At 48.4% G+C, this 14,407-nt stretch overlaps 6 protein-coding genes across 6 annotated transcripts, besides 1 other annotated feature; 3 read left to right on the top strand and 3 right to left on the bottom strand.

Moving 5' to 3' along the window:
- Window positions 1-14,407: part of a sequence feature (contig 1.157 1..136262(1)) that runs on past both edges of the window.
- ANIA_08573 (uncharacterized protein) lies at window positions 263-2,000 on the bottom strand (the record flags this gene model as incomplete). Its single annotated transcript, XM_676750.1, has 8 exons — window positions 263-361; window positions 418-614; window positions 674-820; window positions 965-1,166; window positions 1,215-1,311; window positions 1,377-1,495; window positions 1,674-1,850; window positions 1,905-2,000. The coding sequence occupies 8 exons, from the start codon at window positions 1,998-2,000 to the stop codon at window positions 263-265; spliced, it is 1,134 nt and encodes a 377-aa protein (XP_681842.1).
- ANIA_08572 (uncharacterized protein) lies at window positions 2,620-3,657 on the top strand (the record flags this gene model as incomplete). The annotated part of the gene is made up of 1 exon (XM_676749.1): window positions 2,620-3,657. The coding sequence occupies one exon, from the start codon at window positions 2,620-2,622 to the stop codon at window positions 3,655-3,657; it is 1,038 nt and encodes a 345-aa protein (XP_681841.1).
- On the top strand, window positions 4,961-5,671 carry ANIA_08571 (thioredoxin family protein). Its single transcript, XM_050612177.1, has 2 exons — window positions 4,961-5,037; window positions 5,087-5,671. The coding sequence occupies exons 1-2, from the start codon at window positions 5,006-5,008 to the stop codon at window positions 5,379-5,381; spliced, it is 327 nt and encodes a 108-aa protein (XP_050468124.1). The 5' UTR covers window positions 4,961-5,005; the 3' UTR covers window positions 5,382-5,671.
- On the bottom strand, window positions 8,681-10,029 carry ANIA_08570 (uncharacterized protein; the record flags this gene model as incomplete). The annotated part of the gene is made up of 4 exons (XM_676747.1): window positions 8,681-8,913; window positions 9,058-9,088; window positions 9,688-9,792; window positions 9,883-10,029. 4 exons carry the CDS (start codon window positions 10,027-10,029, stop codon window positions 8,681-8,683), a joined length of 516 nt encoding a protein of 171 aa, XP_681839.1.
- Window positions 11,625-12,393, top strand: ANIA_08569 (uncharacterized protein; the record flags this gene model as incomplete). The annotated part of the gene is made up of 2 exons (XM_676746.1): window positions 11,625-11,970; window positions 12,059-12,393. 2 exons carry the CDS (start codon window positions 11,625-11,627, stop codon window positions 12,391-12,393), a joined length of 681 nt encoding a protein of 226 aa, XP_681838.1.
- ANIA_08568 (uncharacterized protein) lies at window positions 12,558-13,188 on the bottom strand (the record flags this gene model as incomplete). The annotated part of the gene is made up of 2 exons (XM_676745.1): window positions 12,558-12,605; window positions 12,652-13,188. 2 exons carry the CDS (start codon window positions 13,186-13,188, stop codon window positions 12,558-12,560), a joined length of 585 nt encoding a protein of 194 aa, XP_681837.1.

Here is a 14,407-nt window from a genome sequence, read left to right as displayed (position 1 = left end):
GATAGAATTAAATTCCACAGGTTGACCTGTTACTTTCTCAACAAGAGTAAATACTCTTTTGAATAAAAGATAGTAGCCTGTTGTAGTTTCTTGGTTCGTAAACACACGCATTAAGGTAATAACTGGAGTAGTTTGTAAGTGGCTTCCAAGTAGTTGTTAACTGGTTATGGAATACCTACTTTTCCCGTGCTCATGTAGGTAGGTTGCAAAAACTACCTCATTCATGTTTTTTTGTCTTATCCTTTTGTAGGACATATCAACTTCAAAATGAGGTTAACTTGTTTAGAAGCATGATCTGCTCCTTATAGGCACATAATATCATGATACCATCAGGATCACGGTATTTCTGCTGGACATATTGCTAGATATTGTTATAAAAGCAGCTCCCAACCAGTTACAAAATACTTATAATCTTACCTTCAAGGTAGGGTTTATATTAGATATGTATACCACACCATTAAAATCCTGGCCTTCGGGATATGTAAGTAAACGTTGCTTCTGTATAATGGCAGATATTCTGTCAATATTGGAAAGGGAGGCGTGTATTTCAGCTGGTGTAGAAGCATTATACTGTTGACAAAAAGCCTCTAACTCAGGACTTCGTAGGAATTTTGCTATTAAGTAGTTAGTAACTAGTTATTAAACGGTAATCAAATAGTATTAGACCACTTACCAAGGGTTAGGCTTGGATTCCGCATATTTCTAATCCTCGATTCAATCCCTTTCAAAATCTGCTCCGGTGGCTTGTGTGGTAGTGGTGGAGGATGTTGATGAATTCCATGTGAAGTAAAGAGGATATAGGGAGTTTCCTGAATATTAACTGGTACCAATGCAGTAAAGATTACACTGCATTTTATATGTTCCAGCTTGCCGGGGCCTTGAACATGGTCAAAGTCTAGAAGTAGTTTAGAATTGGTTTGCCGAATGTTGCCAAGCAGTTTAAAAGTAGTTGGGAACCACTTACCACAGAATTTGCGCCGTGTTGTTAGTGGTTCAATAACAGCACACTCCTCCTGCGACGGGAGAATGGACTCATTAAATAACTGCTCTAAGAATTCAAGATCAATTGATGTATGGCCTTTCAGAGAGCTGTGATAATGTTTCTGTAGAGGACCTGGTGTGCTATTTATGCAGCTAATATATGGATGGTGCTCATTATTGATGTCCTTTTAGCAAGTTAGTAGGTAGTTAATAAGCAGTTTCCAAGGACTTACCGGGTAGAAAGATTTTCGAAATACAGGCGCACAGCTTGAAAGGTTTTCGATACAAGCTTTGCCACTGTTGAAGAATCTCTTCTTCGAGCGATAAAGACTGAATAGAAGCAATTCCTTGTAAGTAATTGGCATTTAGTTTCCAGGTAGTTCCAAAGTACTTACCTGAATGCATTCCTCTTCCGAATATCATTTTCAACAAGGTCAATATCTTTCCGAATTGTTTGTATTTCTTGCCATGCTTTTTCATCAAGGTATGTATGATGAAGAAGTCGAAGACTTGGCTTGATATATTCACAGACAAAAGCTCCCGAGCATTTCCAACTCCATTTCTTAACCTTACAGTTCAAGAAACGGGAATTGATATGTCTTAGCCCATGGAGGCTTGAACGAGAATACTGAATCTTCAAGCAATTAACAAACAGTTCTTAAGCGGTTACGGAACAGTTCCGAAGTACTTACATCTTGAACTCGTTGCTCCGCCTCCGATTGTGACATTTTATCTGCTGCAATGATATACGTATGACCATTGATATGAGTTTTTGGATACTCAGGAAGGTCATCTATATATTCAATATAGAGCGTCTGTAAAGGGTGTAACTTTGCATCGGTAAGGTCTGTCAAGGTTGTTGGTTGGTCCTAAGATATATATTTAGTTAAGCAGTACTTAAGAGTTATACAGTTATATTTTACCTCCATTACATCCTCTCTTGCCTCCTCTTCAAACGTATCTGATAGAATATCATTAATATCTTCTTCCCAGTTAACTGGATCTATGTTGTCATCCATTATAAATCACTCTATAACTGATTGGGAAGTACTTTGAAAGTGGTTTGTACGTTGGGAGTACGAAGAAATAATAAAGGAGACGAATTGAAAATGAAATTCGGTAATTAACTACTGTATTTAAAGGCTCAGTTGACTAGTCGAATTGCCAAGATTTGGTGGGGCCATCGTCCGAGTTTTTCGATGAATCACTTGACCTGTAACCTGCTATGATCGGACAGCGAGGTGCTGGATATGGATTAGTAAGGAGGGACTTTCTCCGGCTGACATCGACCTAGTAGCTACCTCCATACCCACACTATATAACTCTACTACAGCCCCTGCATACAAGTTTCGTTGCAAACTTCGGTCACCTGGCTAAAATCGATACTAGTAACCACGATAGTTCGTGCAACTCGAGTAGCGGCTTCGATAACCCACGGTTATGAGCTTGGCTCCGCTCTAGGGATCTTGATCCGGATTCTTGGCCTCTCCTGGAGCCACTAGCAGCCACTCGCCGGGTTATACAGACGAGCTAGGAGGTGGTTGAACACCACCCAGAAGGCACTGGCAATCTGGGGCCTACTCATGTGACACAACCGAATGCACTGGAATCGGAACATATCAACATCGAAAAAAAAAAATGACAACTGCAGACAGTACAGGTAGTGCCACGGAAGTGGAAGTCATCCTACGCTCGCGAGATGACTGGTTTGAATGGTACGAAGTCATCAAGGATCATGCCAAGAAGCAAGGTGTATGGGAATACTTCGATCCTGATGTCAAAGACGAAACAAGGCCTGATCCGCCAGCAAGACCGAGGGTTCCACCAGAGATTGAGGTTACGGAAGATGTATATCAAAGTTATCAAAAGGCGTTGCAGTCTTGGAAGGGTACACAAGATGCGATCATATCAACAAAAGAAGCAATTCGCGGCTCAGTGGCTCTACATATACGAAGCTTTATAGCAGGCGAAGAACCATATAAGTTGTTGAGGATCCTGAAGAAGCTATACGAGCCAAGCGATCTGGAGGCAGATTTGGGAGCTCTGAAGAAGTATAATACTGCCATATCCCGGCCGATTCGCCAAGGGAAGATATCTGCATGGCTCAACGATTTTGAGAGTGCTTACCTTGCGATTCGACGTCGCAATCTTCCAGAAAGCAATGACAGACATGTTAAGCGGCAGTTTCTGGCAGCAATATCGGCAGTATCCTATTCCTTTGCGGATAGACAGTTTGTGTTAATGGTTGAACCGACGTATGAGAAGGAGGACTTTCATTCGCTCCTAAGACGATATCGGGCGTATCTGGACTACACGAAAAGCTTCAAGACAAGAACTTCAAGCATGGCATCTGCAACTTTCCATGGCCAGAATGATGGTGCGTTAAACTCAACGAAATCCAACACCAAACGGAACCCATGTGTATGCGGAAAGAACCATGCATACAGCAATTGTTGGTATATCATAAGCTCAAAACGGCCGACGTGGTGGAAGCCTAACAAACAAACGGAGGCCAAGGTTAGCGAAGCTATCGCGAAGGATGACAAGCTGGGAAGGAAGCTAAAAGCCCTGTTGGAACGTGATGTGCAGCAAAACAAGGACAAGGACCAGAAGGAGAGAAACCAGGCAAACGAGCACTATGTCATGGAACTTGTTTCTAGCGCAGGGATTTGCTAGTGCTGAAGCATGCTTTATCCTAGATATTAGGATATTCCAAGACAACTATGATCCATTAGGAACATGAACTCTCGTGCTGGCAATACGGCGATGAAAATATAAGGCACTGAAAGTGTCAAGTTCCGTCAAAACTGTGGTGGAGAGTCAGAAATCATTGCAATTACCCTAACCACACAGCTAGTGCCAGGCCTTAATACAAACATCGCTGGAGTCAGGAAGCTCAAACAAGCAGGATGCACCTGGGGTTTTAAAAATGACGCCATCAAGAAGGGATAGCCCTTTTTGCCTTAGCGGGACGTTCAATATGAGACTAGGCAAGCAATTTACGTAATAAACCATGTCTCTCGCCAGAATACTAGTCATTATACAGGAAATTATAATTAATCAGGCAAAGCAGACTGTTGAGAGAAACCGAGAAAAGTAATCAGTTCGTACTTTTGGCGCACAGACGAGTGCCGCAGATATATCAGAATTAGTGATTACGTTGCAAATGCAGAGAAAATCGAGTTGCACGTCTACAGTCTTGGTGGACTTCGTATTGCGATTCGTATTGCGATATAGGTATCAAACCACGTGGACGTGACTGTGGCCGTGGCTGTACACTGGGTACGGGACACCATAAACGAGGAGATACGAGGCAACTCTGTCATCACTCCTGCATCGTGTAAAGGCGATTCCAGTCCTTCCATACACAATTTTCCGGTAAGCCCCTGCGATGGCGCTCACGACCGAAGAAACTGCGCTGGTCGAAACAGCCACTGTGACAATCAACAGCATCCCAGTTTCTGAAGACTACAGTGTCGCGAGCGCCGCCCTCTCCTCCGATGGACGCATCTTCACCGGTGTCAATGTATACCATTTCACCGGCGGTCCCTGCGCAGAGCTTGTAGTGATGGGTGTTGCAGCCGCAGCAGGAGTGACGCATTTAAAACACATCGTCGCCGTGGGGAACAATGATCGCGGGGTCCTGAGTCCATGCGGCCGGTGTCGACAGGTCTTGCTCGATCTGCAGCCGGGAGTCCGAGTTATCATTGGAAAGAAAGGTAGCGAGCAAAGCGTCCCCCCCAGCGAACTGCTGCCCTGCTCGTACCTGTACGCCGAGTAAGGCACGGTGATAATCACGTGACTTCGACCTGTGATCTCCGCCGCGCGCCCGCTCGTGGCCGTCTCTCTCCACATTTCTCGCCGTCATGGAGATCTCTCGCCTGCTCATTGTCCTTGCTATCTATCTCGGTATGTCACTTGGCTGCTGCTACTGTACTCTAGTTGAACAAAAAAACATTCCTAACCGCTTGGCCGTCTAGTCTTTCGCTACTTCATCCGAAACCGTTCCGCTGACTCCGCGACAATGTCTCACGGAAAAGTGATCCAGGTGGACAAGTTCGTTCCGTCCGCTTCGATCCATCCCTACCCGCTAACAAGCAAATAGCCCCGTCATTTTCAAGGCCCTCGTCTCTTCGGGACCCGTCGTCGTTGATTTCTTTGCTACATGGTGCGGACCCTGCAAAGCCGTTGCTCCGGTCGTTGGAAAGTTCAGTGAGACATATACCGGCGTCAAGTTCCTTCAGGTTGATGTCGACAAGGCGCGTTCGATAGCTCAGGAGCATCAGATCCGGGCTATGCCCACCTTTGTGCTCTACAAGGACGGTAAGCCGTTGGACAAGCGAGTGGTGGGCGGTAATATGAAGGAATTGGAGGAGGGGATTAAGAGCATTATCGCGTGAGCAGGCTGTGTGATGCAACGCTGACAGATGAATGTGAGGAGCCGGTCGATTTTTCTCCTAGACTTCTTACGAGCTTTCCGATACTATAGCCGTGAGAAAGATGGAATCTCAACCGTTGCGGCTTAAGTGCTTGGGCTCCGCGGCTGCCAGGCAGAGGTTGTATGATTTGATACCGGCTTATCTGAGTTACACACTACTAATGATAAGAGTATATGAATGTGTGCCATATTCCTAATTCAGATTATCAAACCGCGATGCGCAAGCCAAAGGCAAACCAGAAGAGAAACTGAGCCATCGCAGCAAACCTACCGCTTCTTCCGAACATAGGCTTTGTTCTTGATATACACTTCGCAAGGTTTGTACTTTTTCTCTTGATTCAGCTTCAGGGGATCCTCCATCACAATTTCCGGGTGCGTAAGAACCCACCAGTCCAAACGGTGCAGACTGGCATGCGGAGTCTGATCCTGCTCGGATTCGGGGTGTCGGGTGTACCCATTAAAGCCCTGGCTTTCCAGTCGATGCATAATGACCTGCTCCATGTCCCCACCCTTTTGGATCTTATGCGGGTAGTCAACCAGACAAGTGATCACTCGTTTCCCAGATGGCCCTTACACTGTCTCTCGTAGCAGGCCTTTGGCTCAGCAAGCCCAATCAGCCTGGGCGCCTTGAAAAGCAAATTCCGCGTGGGCTTACCAGCACTCTTCCATTTAGTCCCTGGCAACTTTGTGCCCGGAGGAAGGACGCTCAGTCCCCAAGGGTCCGATTGGTTATTGTCGATAGTTATATCGACCTACGGGCTTGCCTTGACGCCCGTGTCTGCGTCGGTGGTGCGTTGAAAGGCTGCGTGGATGGGAACGTCATGACCGTAGAGGCCGAAGACGCAGGAACGTATGATCCCGACCAAGTGCTCGGCCTGAGTTCGTGAGCCGACGTATGTACCGGTAAAGATCACTGGGTAGGTGCTGCCTGGGCATTCGAGGAACGATGGGTTGACCCATCTGGGTAGTTTGCTGCGGGCAATGCGACATTCATCGCATTGGTTGTGCAGTCTGGTGCACCGAGAGGAAGTCATTATAATGGTTTTGGTTCGTATTTTGGGAGGGTCGATCTGGGATCCTAGACGGCGTATGGAGTTATTGTATGGCCCGAGGAATGTGCTTGCTCTTGACGTCTAGGCATACTGCGTGGATATGGACGACGAAATATAGGGAGATGACAAAGACGGGTACGCACAAAGCTGACATGGGAAATTTACTGTCTAAAGACAATATCGGCACATGGCTCAATGGATATTGTAGATATGACATGGATATTTGTCCTCGTTTTTGTGGCAGTATCAAAGGCTTCCATTGTAGCGAGTGTTCATAGTCAGACATCAAGCTTTCGGCCCTAAATCTGCAATCACTGCTTGCGTCTTACAAAGAGTAGTCAAATGCGGTGAGAAGTCAGTATCTTTTGGGAAAATACACTTAGTGTGGGAAGAGAAAGCCGTTTCAAGTTCCTGGAAGGACCTGGCCGCAGTCCGTACATGTGCAGGCTTCTGCTTTCTCACGTCTCCCAGGCTTGTCAGAGCTTCGTTTCGGACCCTGCTTAAAGACACGAAAAGAGCTTATCCTGCACGATCACTTCCTTAAATATATGGGCTCCCTTCCTATCTCGATATGCGCCAGCTTATGTCTTCAGTCAATGATAACACCTGGCCGAGGTAAGTCGAGTCGAGTCCTTACCTATTATGCATCATATTTATTGCACTGGAAGGGTTGCGGAGGGGAGCATCCTACGAAAAGTCGTTGGGAACATATGGACCAAGATTAGTGCGGTCCGCAGAGGAGTCTTGTAACTCTGCCCCTCCCAGCGCCGCAACCACAGATTTCGACCCTTTTACCAAGGAAGTAGACTGGGACTCATCAAGTCTGGTAGGTCATATAATTCGCGGGCGTGCTGGTGTCCAGCGTAAAGGTCACTGCCACCTCCGGTTCATGGATGATGAATTCGCCCTCTCATTTCGGTTCACACACTACCTTGAGCATCATATCTTGCGTCATGAGTTGAGCAAACGTTGACCACATCGACGGCACGCACTCTCGAACACGCAGGTATCATCTAAATCCTACTACTTTCATAACTGCTGGTGGGCGTGCTTGAATCCTTGTAACAGGTAGCCTGATGGCGTCCCAATCAGTCTTGCCAGCTCTGTGCAGCGCCTCCTTCTGTCTGAGCAGCGGAACCTCCCTCTGAGTTATCCCGGTCATGATCGAGCAGCAGCATCCGCAGCTGGACAATGAGATCTAAATGCGCTTAAATCGTCTTTCACGGACAAGTTCCGCAGAACTTACTGCAGAGATTACCTCCGCAGAAAAGCCAATTTGCGACACAGCTCTCCCTCGGAACAGTTGGGCTATCTTGACGGAAAAGCTGCTCGCATGCGACCAGCGCGAATGCATCGGATGAGTGCTCGGGCATACGTCCGCGGGAGGCTTGCGAGGGTTGTAGACTAAATATGGGATAGATGTGAGTGTTGTTCCGTAACCAAGGCAAATCAACAGTTCTTTGACGGGAGGGGGCTGCTGCTTATTCGAGCCGTGCAGCAATTACACGTCTGCGTCTGATTCTCAACTCGAGGATTTACTGAGTAGTAGCTGTACCGGGTGAGTTGCACCTCACTCCTCCTGGGAATTCGACTGCTGGGCCATAAGGAGAGACAGGCAAGTGGATGTGCTATGTTGGTAGACTCCTAGGGTGTTCCACCAGGGTTGAAGTCCTTTTCCCCTGTATGAGTGGAAAAAAAACCCTACGCACGAGGCCTAGAGCCAGGATACAGCCAATAGGTAGCAACCCCTGAGCGAATATAACTCCGCAAGCTAGTTGTGAGTGAGTTGTTGCTCCTGTATGGAGGCTGCGGTTGTTGAGGCCTTACCCTAAACAGGAGAGCCGACGGTAGTTCCATGTATCTGAAAACACCGGCTTCGCTCTCTGCCCATCGCGGTTAGTTACAGCAGCTTTGTGCCTATTTATGACATTTTTTCAGTTATTGAATGCTTCCCAATATTGGGATTGGGACGGGGTCGTTTATTTGCTCAATTGCTGTCAACAGTTGCTCCGACGTGGCAACTAGGAGAATATCATATCCATGCGGAATGGCGGGTCTTCCATTTTGCAACTCACATCCTTCAGTTCCTAGACAATGGCACCCCCCTGGAGCTTTCAAAAGGATTCTGTCTAGGCAAATACTTCGGGTCATGGCCCTCCACCTCAGCTGAGCCCTTGCTCTCCTGAACGATACTGACCTCTGTTGTCTTCTAAATCCTCATCCCGTCTTTCCCAACTTTGTCGATGATATTCTCTTGGCTCGATACCCGTTCCTCTGCAGCGACAGTTTCGAATAGCGAGGCAACTGGCAGTCGCTGGAGGCGGATCAATGGGTGCTTTGGCTCCGACTTGCCGCTGCGGTAGTTCGAGGAGTCGTAGTAGGATGGGCGCTTGTGCAAGATGGCAGCGTAAGCTTGCGGAAGGGTCGGTAGGGTCGCACAGACTATGATCACGTACATCCAAATGTGACAGAAGTGTGCTGAGAGGGATGAAGTTCTGGGGAAAGTCTACCTCGATTCTGAGTTCGTCAGCAACTGGACATCTGACTTGATGGGAATGATGGAGCTACTAAGAAGGGTCTACTTACGAATACCATGTTGTGATGGGAGCCCAGGACCCTGTATTTAGTTAGCACTTGGTTCTCAAGGGTCGACTCCGGGTGAGCTGACATGTTATATCTGCGTGCTCCGGTAGATTTCTCAGCAGGATACATTTTACCATCGTCGCTGCCGCCGCACTGTGCGGACTTATGATCAATCTGCGTATCTCAACTCCCGGTAAGGATGACCTACGAGATACCGGCGCCTAGGATCATGATTATTCCGATCTTCTTGTATCTAGTCAGCTGGACCTTCCGGAAGATCCAAACTGGAAAGACCGCCAACGAAAGGTCTGCGAAAGCGTTGAAGGCTAAGGGCAATGTCAACGCCGCGTGACGCTCACGATCACGCTTTTCACATGGCCCTGGCTGCTTACCTGCTTGTTAAATCCCCACCACAAATTGAAATTCAGTGAAAAGCAAGACCCCGGCGTCTCAGGCAGCCAGATTTCTTCGGGGGCCGACAGAAGCCGATGATGGCAATGATGGCGAAGACATTCCAGATGATAGAAACAGCGGTAAGGATGTATAAATACCAACATTGCTAGGGGGTTGCGGACCTTCCCATCAGCCGGAGAAGGAAAATGCAACAGAGATCTTCCCAGTTGTTGTACTGACCACGGAAAAGTTTAGAGCGATGACCGTGTACTTTGCGGCTTGAGTGCGATGGCCGGGGTTGCTGATATCGCCCGTATGCTTGCCCAGTCCATAATAAACCGCAACCTGTGCAAGAGCAGAACAGATAATAGCACTTAACTTTAGCCAGAAATATAAGCTTCCCCGCCATGCGTTATTAGGCAAGTGCATACATACCAAGGAAAGCGTGATGAAGGAATCATCCCAACCAAGCTGGCGGGTGACGAGAGCGCGAGTATATAGCCGCACCGCGACGATAACGACGCAAAGACTGCCCAATGTCCAGGAGACAGCCGTAATGCTAAGGGACTGATCCTGCACCATGGTTAGCAGCTGTGGTGCTGGCCGCCGACAGTACACCTGTCCCCCGGGCGTCAGATATCCCGAGGAAAATTTCTTCTTATGTATAGGTATTTGGGGCAAACATGACTTCCTCCGAGACCAGCCCGCTGATCGTTAATCTCGCTATGATGTGGCAGTAATCGACGCCGTTGCTGTTAAATAGGGACTAGTTGGTTAGCACAGGGTTCGGTCCGTCCGGCCCTCTCCCGCGTTGGTTATCCGATTATCGCGCAATTAAAGAGTCGGGCCACTGCATTAGGTGGCTGATCAGGGGAAACAGGAGTGGAGGGTAGTATTGCGTGTACCAGGCTAACTTGGGGTCTTCGTTCAATAATTCCTAGCCTGTTTCACTACTGGATATGATTGATGAGTTGCTGCCAGCGCCAATTACGCCATGTCCATGTGACGCTCAACGCTCTGTTGCCCTTCCCCATATTAGAAGTCTTTCCGCTGCAGCTCCATGTTGATTCTCTCCTGCCCAGCCCGTGTGCTGTCCTCCAGGTGAAACCGTCAAAATGCATGAATCATGGATTCACGTCGGCCTCCACATGGTCCATGCAATATTGGCATTAAGTACGGTTCCATAGCAGGACGAGTAACGGCGACTGGCCGATGGATATTGGAGAAGCTGTCTCGATCAATGAAGCTACTCTGGAGTAAATTAATTAGCTTGCACCGCGGCACAGCTCTTGGAAGTGATAAGGGGTTACTGATTACCTGTGTCACGCCAGCTGGCCTGTCTTTCAAATCCTTTGCATCTGCTCATTGAATCCCACCCTTTTTCACCCTTATAGAAAGCAAAGCCCTAGTCATCCATGATGCCAAAACCAAACGGTACAAGTGAAACCAATGACACCAATGGTGTGAAAAGCACGACACATGTTGACAGCCTCTTGGGGAATTTAATGCAAACTGTTTGCGCTTTCAAGACAGGAAAACAGGAGCGAGACCGCTTGGCAGCGCTCAAAGCAGCTCAGGAACTGGTTCGAGCTCTGCATGAGCCAAGAGACAATGTCTATCACCTCGTCTACTCGGTACTGGCTTCCACATCTCACTTAACTTGGCTCATGGTTGTCTAACTCCGACCGGCACCTTCAGCCGATACAAGCCATGTGCGTGCGAATGGGGATTAACCTGGAGATGTTCACGAGCCTTAGCAGGAGCGTGGAGCCAGTGTCACTCGAGGATCTCGCGGCCGTCAAGGGCGCGAGTCCGTTCATTACCGGTGCGTGAATCTTCCGCCTTCCTGAGTAACTGCATGTGCCAAGTCTAACAGCATGCCAAAGAGCGGATTCTTCGCGTTCTTGCCGGAATCGGTTACGTCGAGGAACAGGATGTCCATCTGTACAAGGCGACTCAGATGACGCGCCAAATGACTGATTGCGACAGCATTGCAGTAGTCAAGTTTATGTATGGCATCCTGACGCATTATAAAGCATGCATTTTCCATACTGACAAATCCACGCGCGTGTAGATATGACTACGGCATGTCCAGTGTGGCTAAAGTCCCCGAGTTCCTCCGCAAGCACAACTACCAGTTCATCGAATGACTCACATCCGGACCTTGGAACTATGCGATGAATCGCGAGGAAATGATCTGGGAATGGTTCAGCGCTGACCCTGAGCGCCTCCGCCTCTCGAGTAGTTTTATGGAGGCGGACCGTGGAAGCCGGCCGAGCTGGGTGGAGTGGTGTTCGCTCCCTGGACAGCTTGCTAAAGTTTTTGATGGTGGTGTCGAGGATGACTTTATGGTTGATGTTGCAGGTGGTAGGGGCCATGATCTCAAGTCATTCACGGATAAATTCCCCGACGTCAAAGGTCAGTTTATTCTCGAGGACTTGGGCCATGTTCTGGAGCAAAGTGTGGACGGGCTTAGGGCGAAGAAGATTGCGTTCGATCTGTTCAAGGAACAGCCATTTAAGGGTAGGTCTATTTCCTTATGTTGTACGGCCACTGTGCCAGGGGCAGAAGGATGGTCCAAACACGTATTTACATGTGCTGATCCGCCCAGGCGCATATGTCTACTACTTGAAATTCATTCTCCACGATTGGTCCGATGGCCAATGCCACCGAATCCTCACGCACATCCGGGAGGCTATGCGTCCCGAGTCGAAGCTAATCATTGAGGAATTTATTCTTCCAGAGAAGGATTGTCCTATGCTATCGGCCATGTGGGACTGGGAGATGATGGTCTTTTGTAACAGTTTCGAGCGCTCGGAGAGCCATTGGAGGAAAGTCCTGAGTAAAGCTGGTTTCCAAGCAAAGTTCTACTATCCTCCCGGGGATGGACAGGTGAGATTCTTGCAGAGTAAGGGTACGTTCTCCGTGCTAACTATTCTTGAATAGGGTATTATCAAGGCGGAGTTGAAATAGAGCCGTTGGTGTCTTCCTAGTTGTCGCCCGTCAGCCTAGGGCTACGGTGGCGTATGCCACAGCCCTTCACTCTTAACTCCTTGTATTCGCGCTTGGCTTGTTTTTTTTTTTGCGGTCAGGGTGTGCAAAAACAACTCTCAGGTGGTCGAAGACTTCTTCTCCAGTCTGGTATGGGTTCTTGCTGTCTGCACATACGCGGGGGTACATGGTTCGGAACGCGAGACCCTTTACGCGGCTTAGGATGTAGGTAATCTTGCCGTACTCGGTAGGGAAACGGTCCGCATTAACGGTTAGCTTACGTTCCATAGCAAGTAGCCACTCTTCAAACTTTGGGTCTTCCTTGCCATCTGACAACTGCTCAGGATCGGCAATCTTATGGGATTTCGGGGCACTTGTTGCAGATACCACAGACATAGCATGGCTGCCTTTGCGGGCAAGGCGGAGAGCCATCTCGTTTCGTTCTGCAGTAACCTCCTCAAGCTTCTGGCGAAGTTCAGCTGTCACGGGGGCCTCTTCTTCGAGCTCCCTGTTAAGGTCAAGAATCTGCTGCTTCAAGTCGGCATTCTCTGCCTCCAGGACCGCCTTGGCACGGCGAAGGGCTTCATGGCTTTGTAGGTGCTGGTCAAAAACACGGTCACATGTTTCCTGTAAGCGCTTCCACTCCTTGTCATCTCGGGCGATCTGCTCGCGGACGAACTCTTCGTATTGGACAGGTTCTTCGGCGTTCTGGGGGAGGATCGAGAGACGTAAGCGGTCGCGCGTATGCATTGTGGCTGGTCTAGCCATTTGGTGATTTCGAGCGGTCTAACGTTGATCGAGCTTTAGCTCAAGATTTCGAGCACCGTCATACGTTGTCGAGCTTCCTGCTGGGGCTGCCAAGTCAGGATTCAAGGATTTCGAGTGGTCTGACCGTTCGGAGCGCTGTCGGAATGCGCGGAAGGCCAATCGTGTTGCTTGGGTCACTACCCACAGTGGGTTTCCGTCTGTACTCTGAGTAAAGTCTCGATTGACGAAGGAAAAAGGAAGATGTGGTGAGATGCTAAAGATTAAGACGGCAAGCCAATCAGAACATTTAAACAACCATTCTGGCGCTCTTATTCAGATCCTTAAGCAAAGAGAAGAGAATTATGTACATGAAAATATCGATTGTGGGATGTCTTCGCGAAACGAAGCCTAACCTGATACAGTAGGCGGGCAGATATGGCAGAAGTCGGTTCGTCGTGTACACTGGATGGCCAACCACACGACGCTCATCCTGGGCCGATGTCCACAATAAGGGTCCGTAATCTATGTTGGCCCATGATCACAGCACGTAGGGCTGTGACAAGCAAACATTAGCAGTATTGTTGGTGGAGACGAATGGTGGTTAGGAGGGGAAGATGTTGTTGATTCCTAAGCTTGGTCCTCGACGATCCTAAAGATCTCGGCATTGCGGATCAACATACTACGGCAGACTGTTATTACTAAGATACAGGTCCCTCCGGAGCAGTCCTTCGACAAGTATGGAACAATATATACACAATCCAAACCTGCTATCTGCAGTGCTCATGGCAACCGAATGTAGTTCTATTCTTTTGCTGCAGATGATCTGCCCTTGCAATGGTATTGCTTGCGCTTCTGTTGATTTCGTCATCATTCTTCTGGACTCGCGATATCCGCAGATCGCTATAACTGCTACTGACAGCCACAGACCCATGAGGAATTTCACATAGCAGACCCAGCAAATCCAGCTACAGCCCATGGCCACTCAACTTCACAGCTGCCTGGGACTGCACCGGCTCAGCAGACCTGAGAAATTACGGTATGGCGGAGTAAACTCGTTTGGGGGGAAAGGCATCTGCCTGTGATACACTGTAAATGAAGATACAGAGGAATTAGAGGGGTGGAAGGTATCAAATGACCTATAGACGTAGGAAACACCAGAATGTTTGAAGACTTGTATTGTATAGGGGCTTGTTTGTGATATTGTGCTGCAATGTATGCCTTC

The sequence above is a fragment of the Aspergillus nidulans genome, chromosome V, assembly GCF_000011425.1.
Source record: "Aspergillus nidulans FGSC A4 chromosome V".
Classification (NCBI taxonomy): domain Eukaryota; kingdom Fungi; phylum Ascomycota; class Eurotiomycetes; order Eurotiales; family Aspergillaceae; genus Aspergillus; species Aspergillus nidulans.
Note: the sequence above shows the minus strand (reverse complement) of the source record. Positions and strands in the feature narration are given on the sequence as shown.

Excerpts from the sequence above, each read along its gene's own strand:
- ANIA_08571 (XM_050612177.1), top strand. The coding sequence starts at position 5,006 with ATGTCTCACGGAAAAGTGATCCAGGTGGACAA. Across the intron at positions 5,038-5,086 it reads AAAGTGATCCAGGTGGACAA|CCCCGTCATTTTCAAGGCCC; the intron begins GTTCGTTCCGTC and ends ACAAGCAAATAG.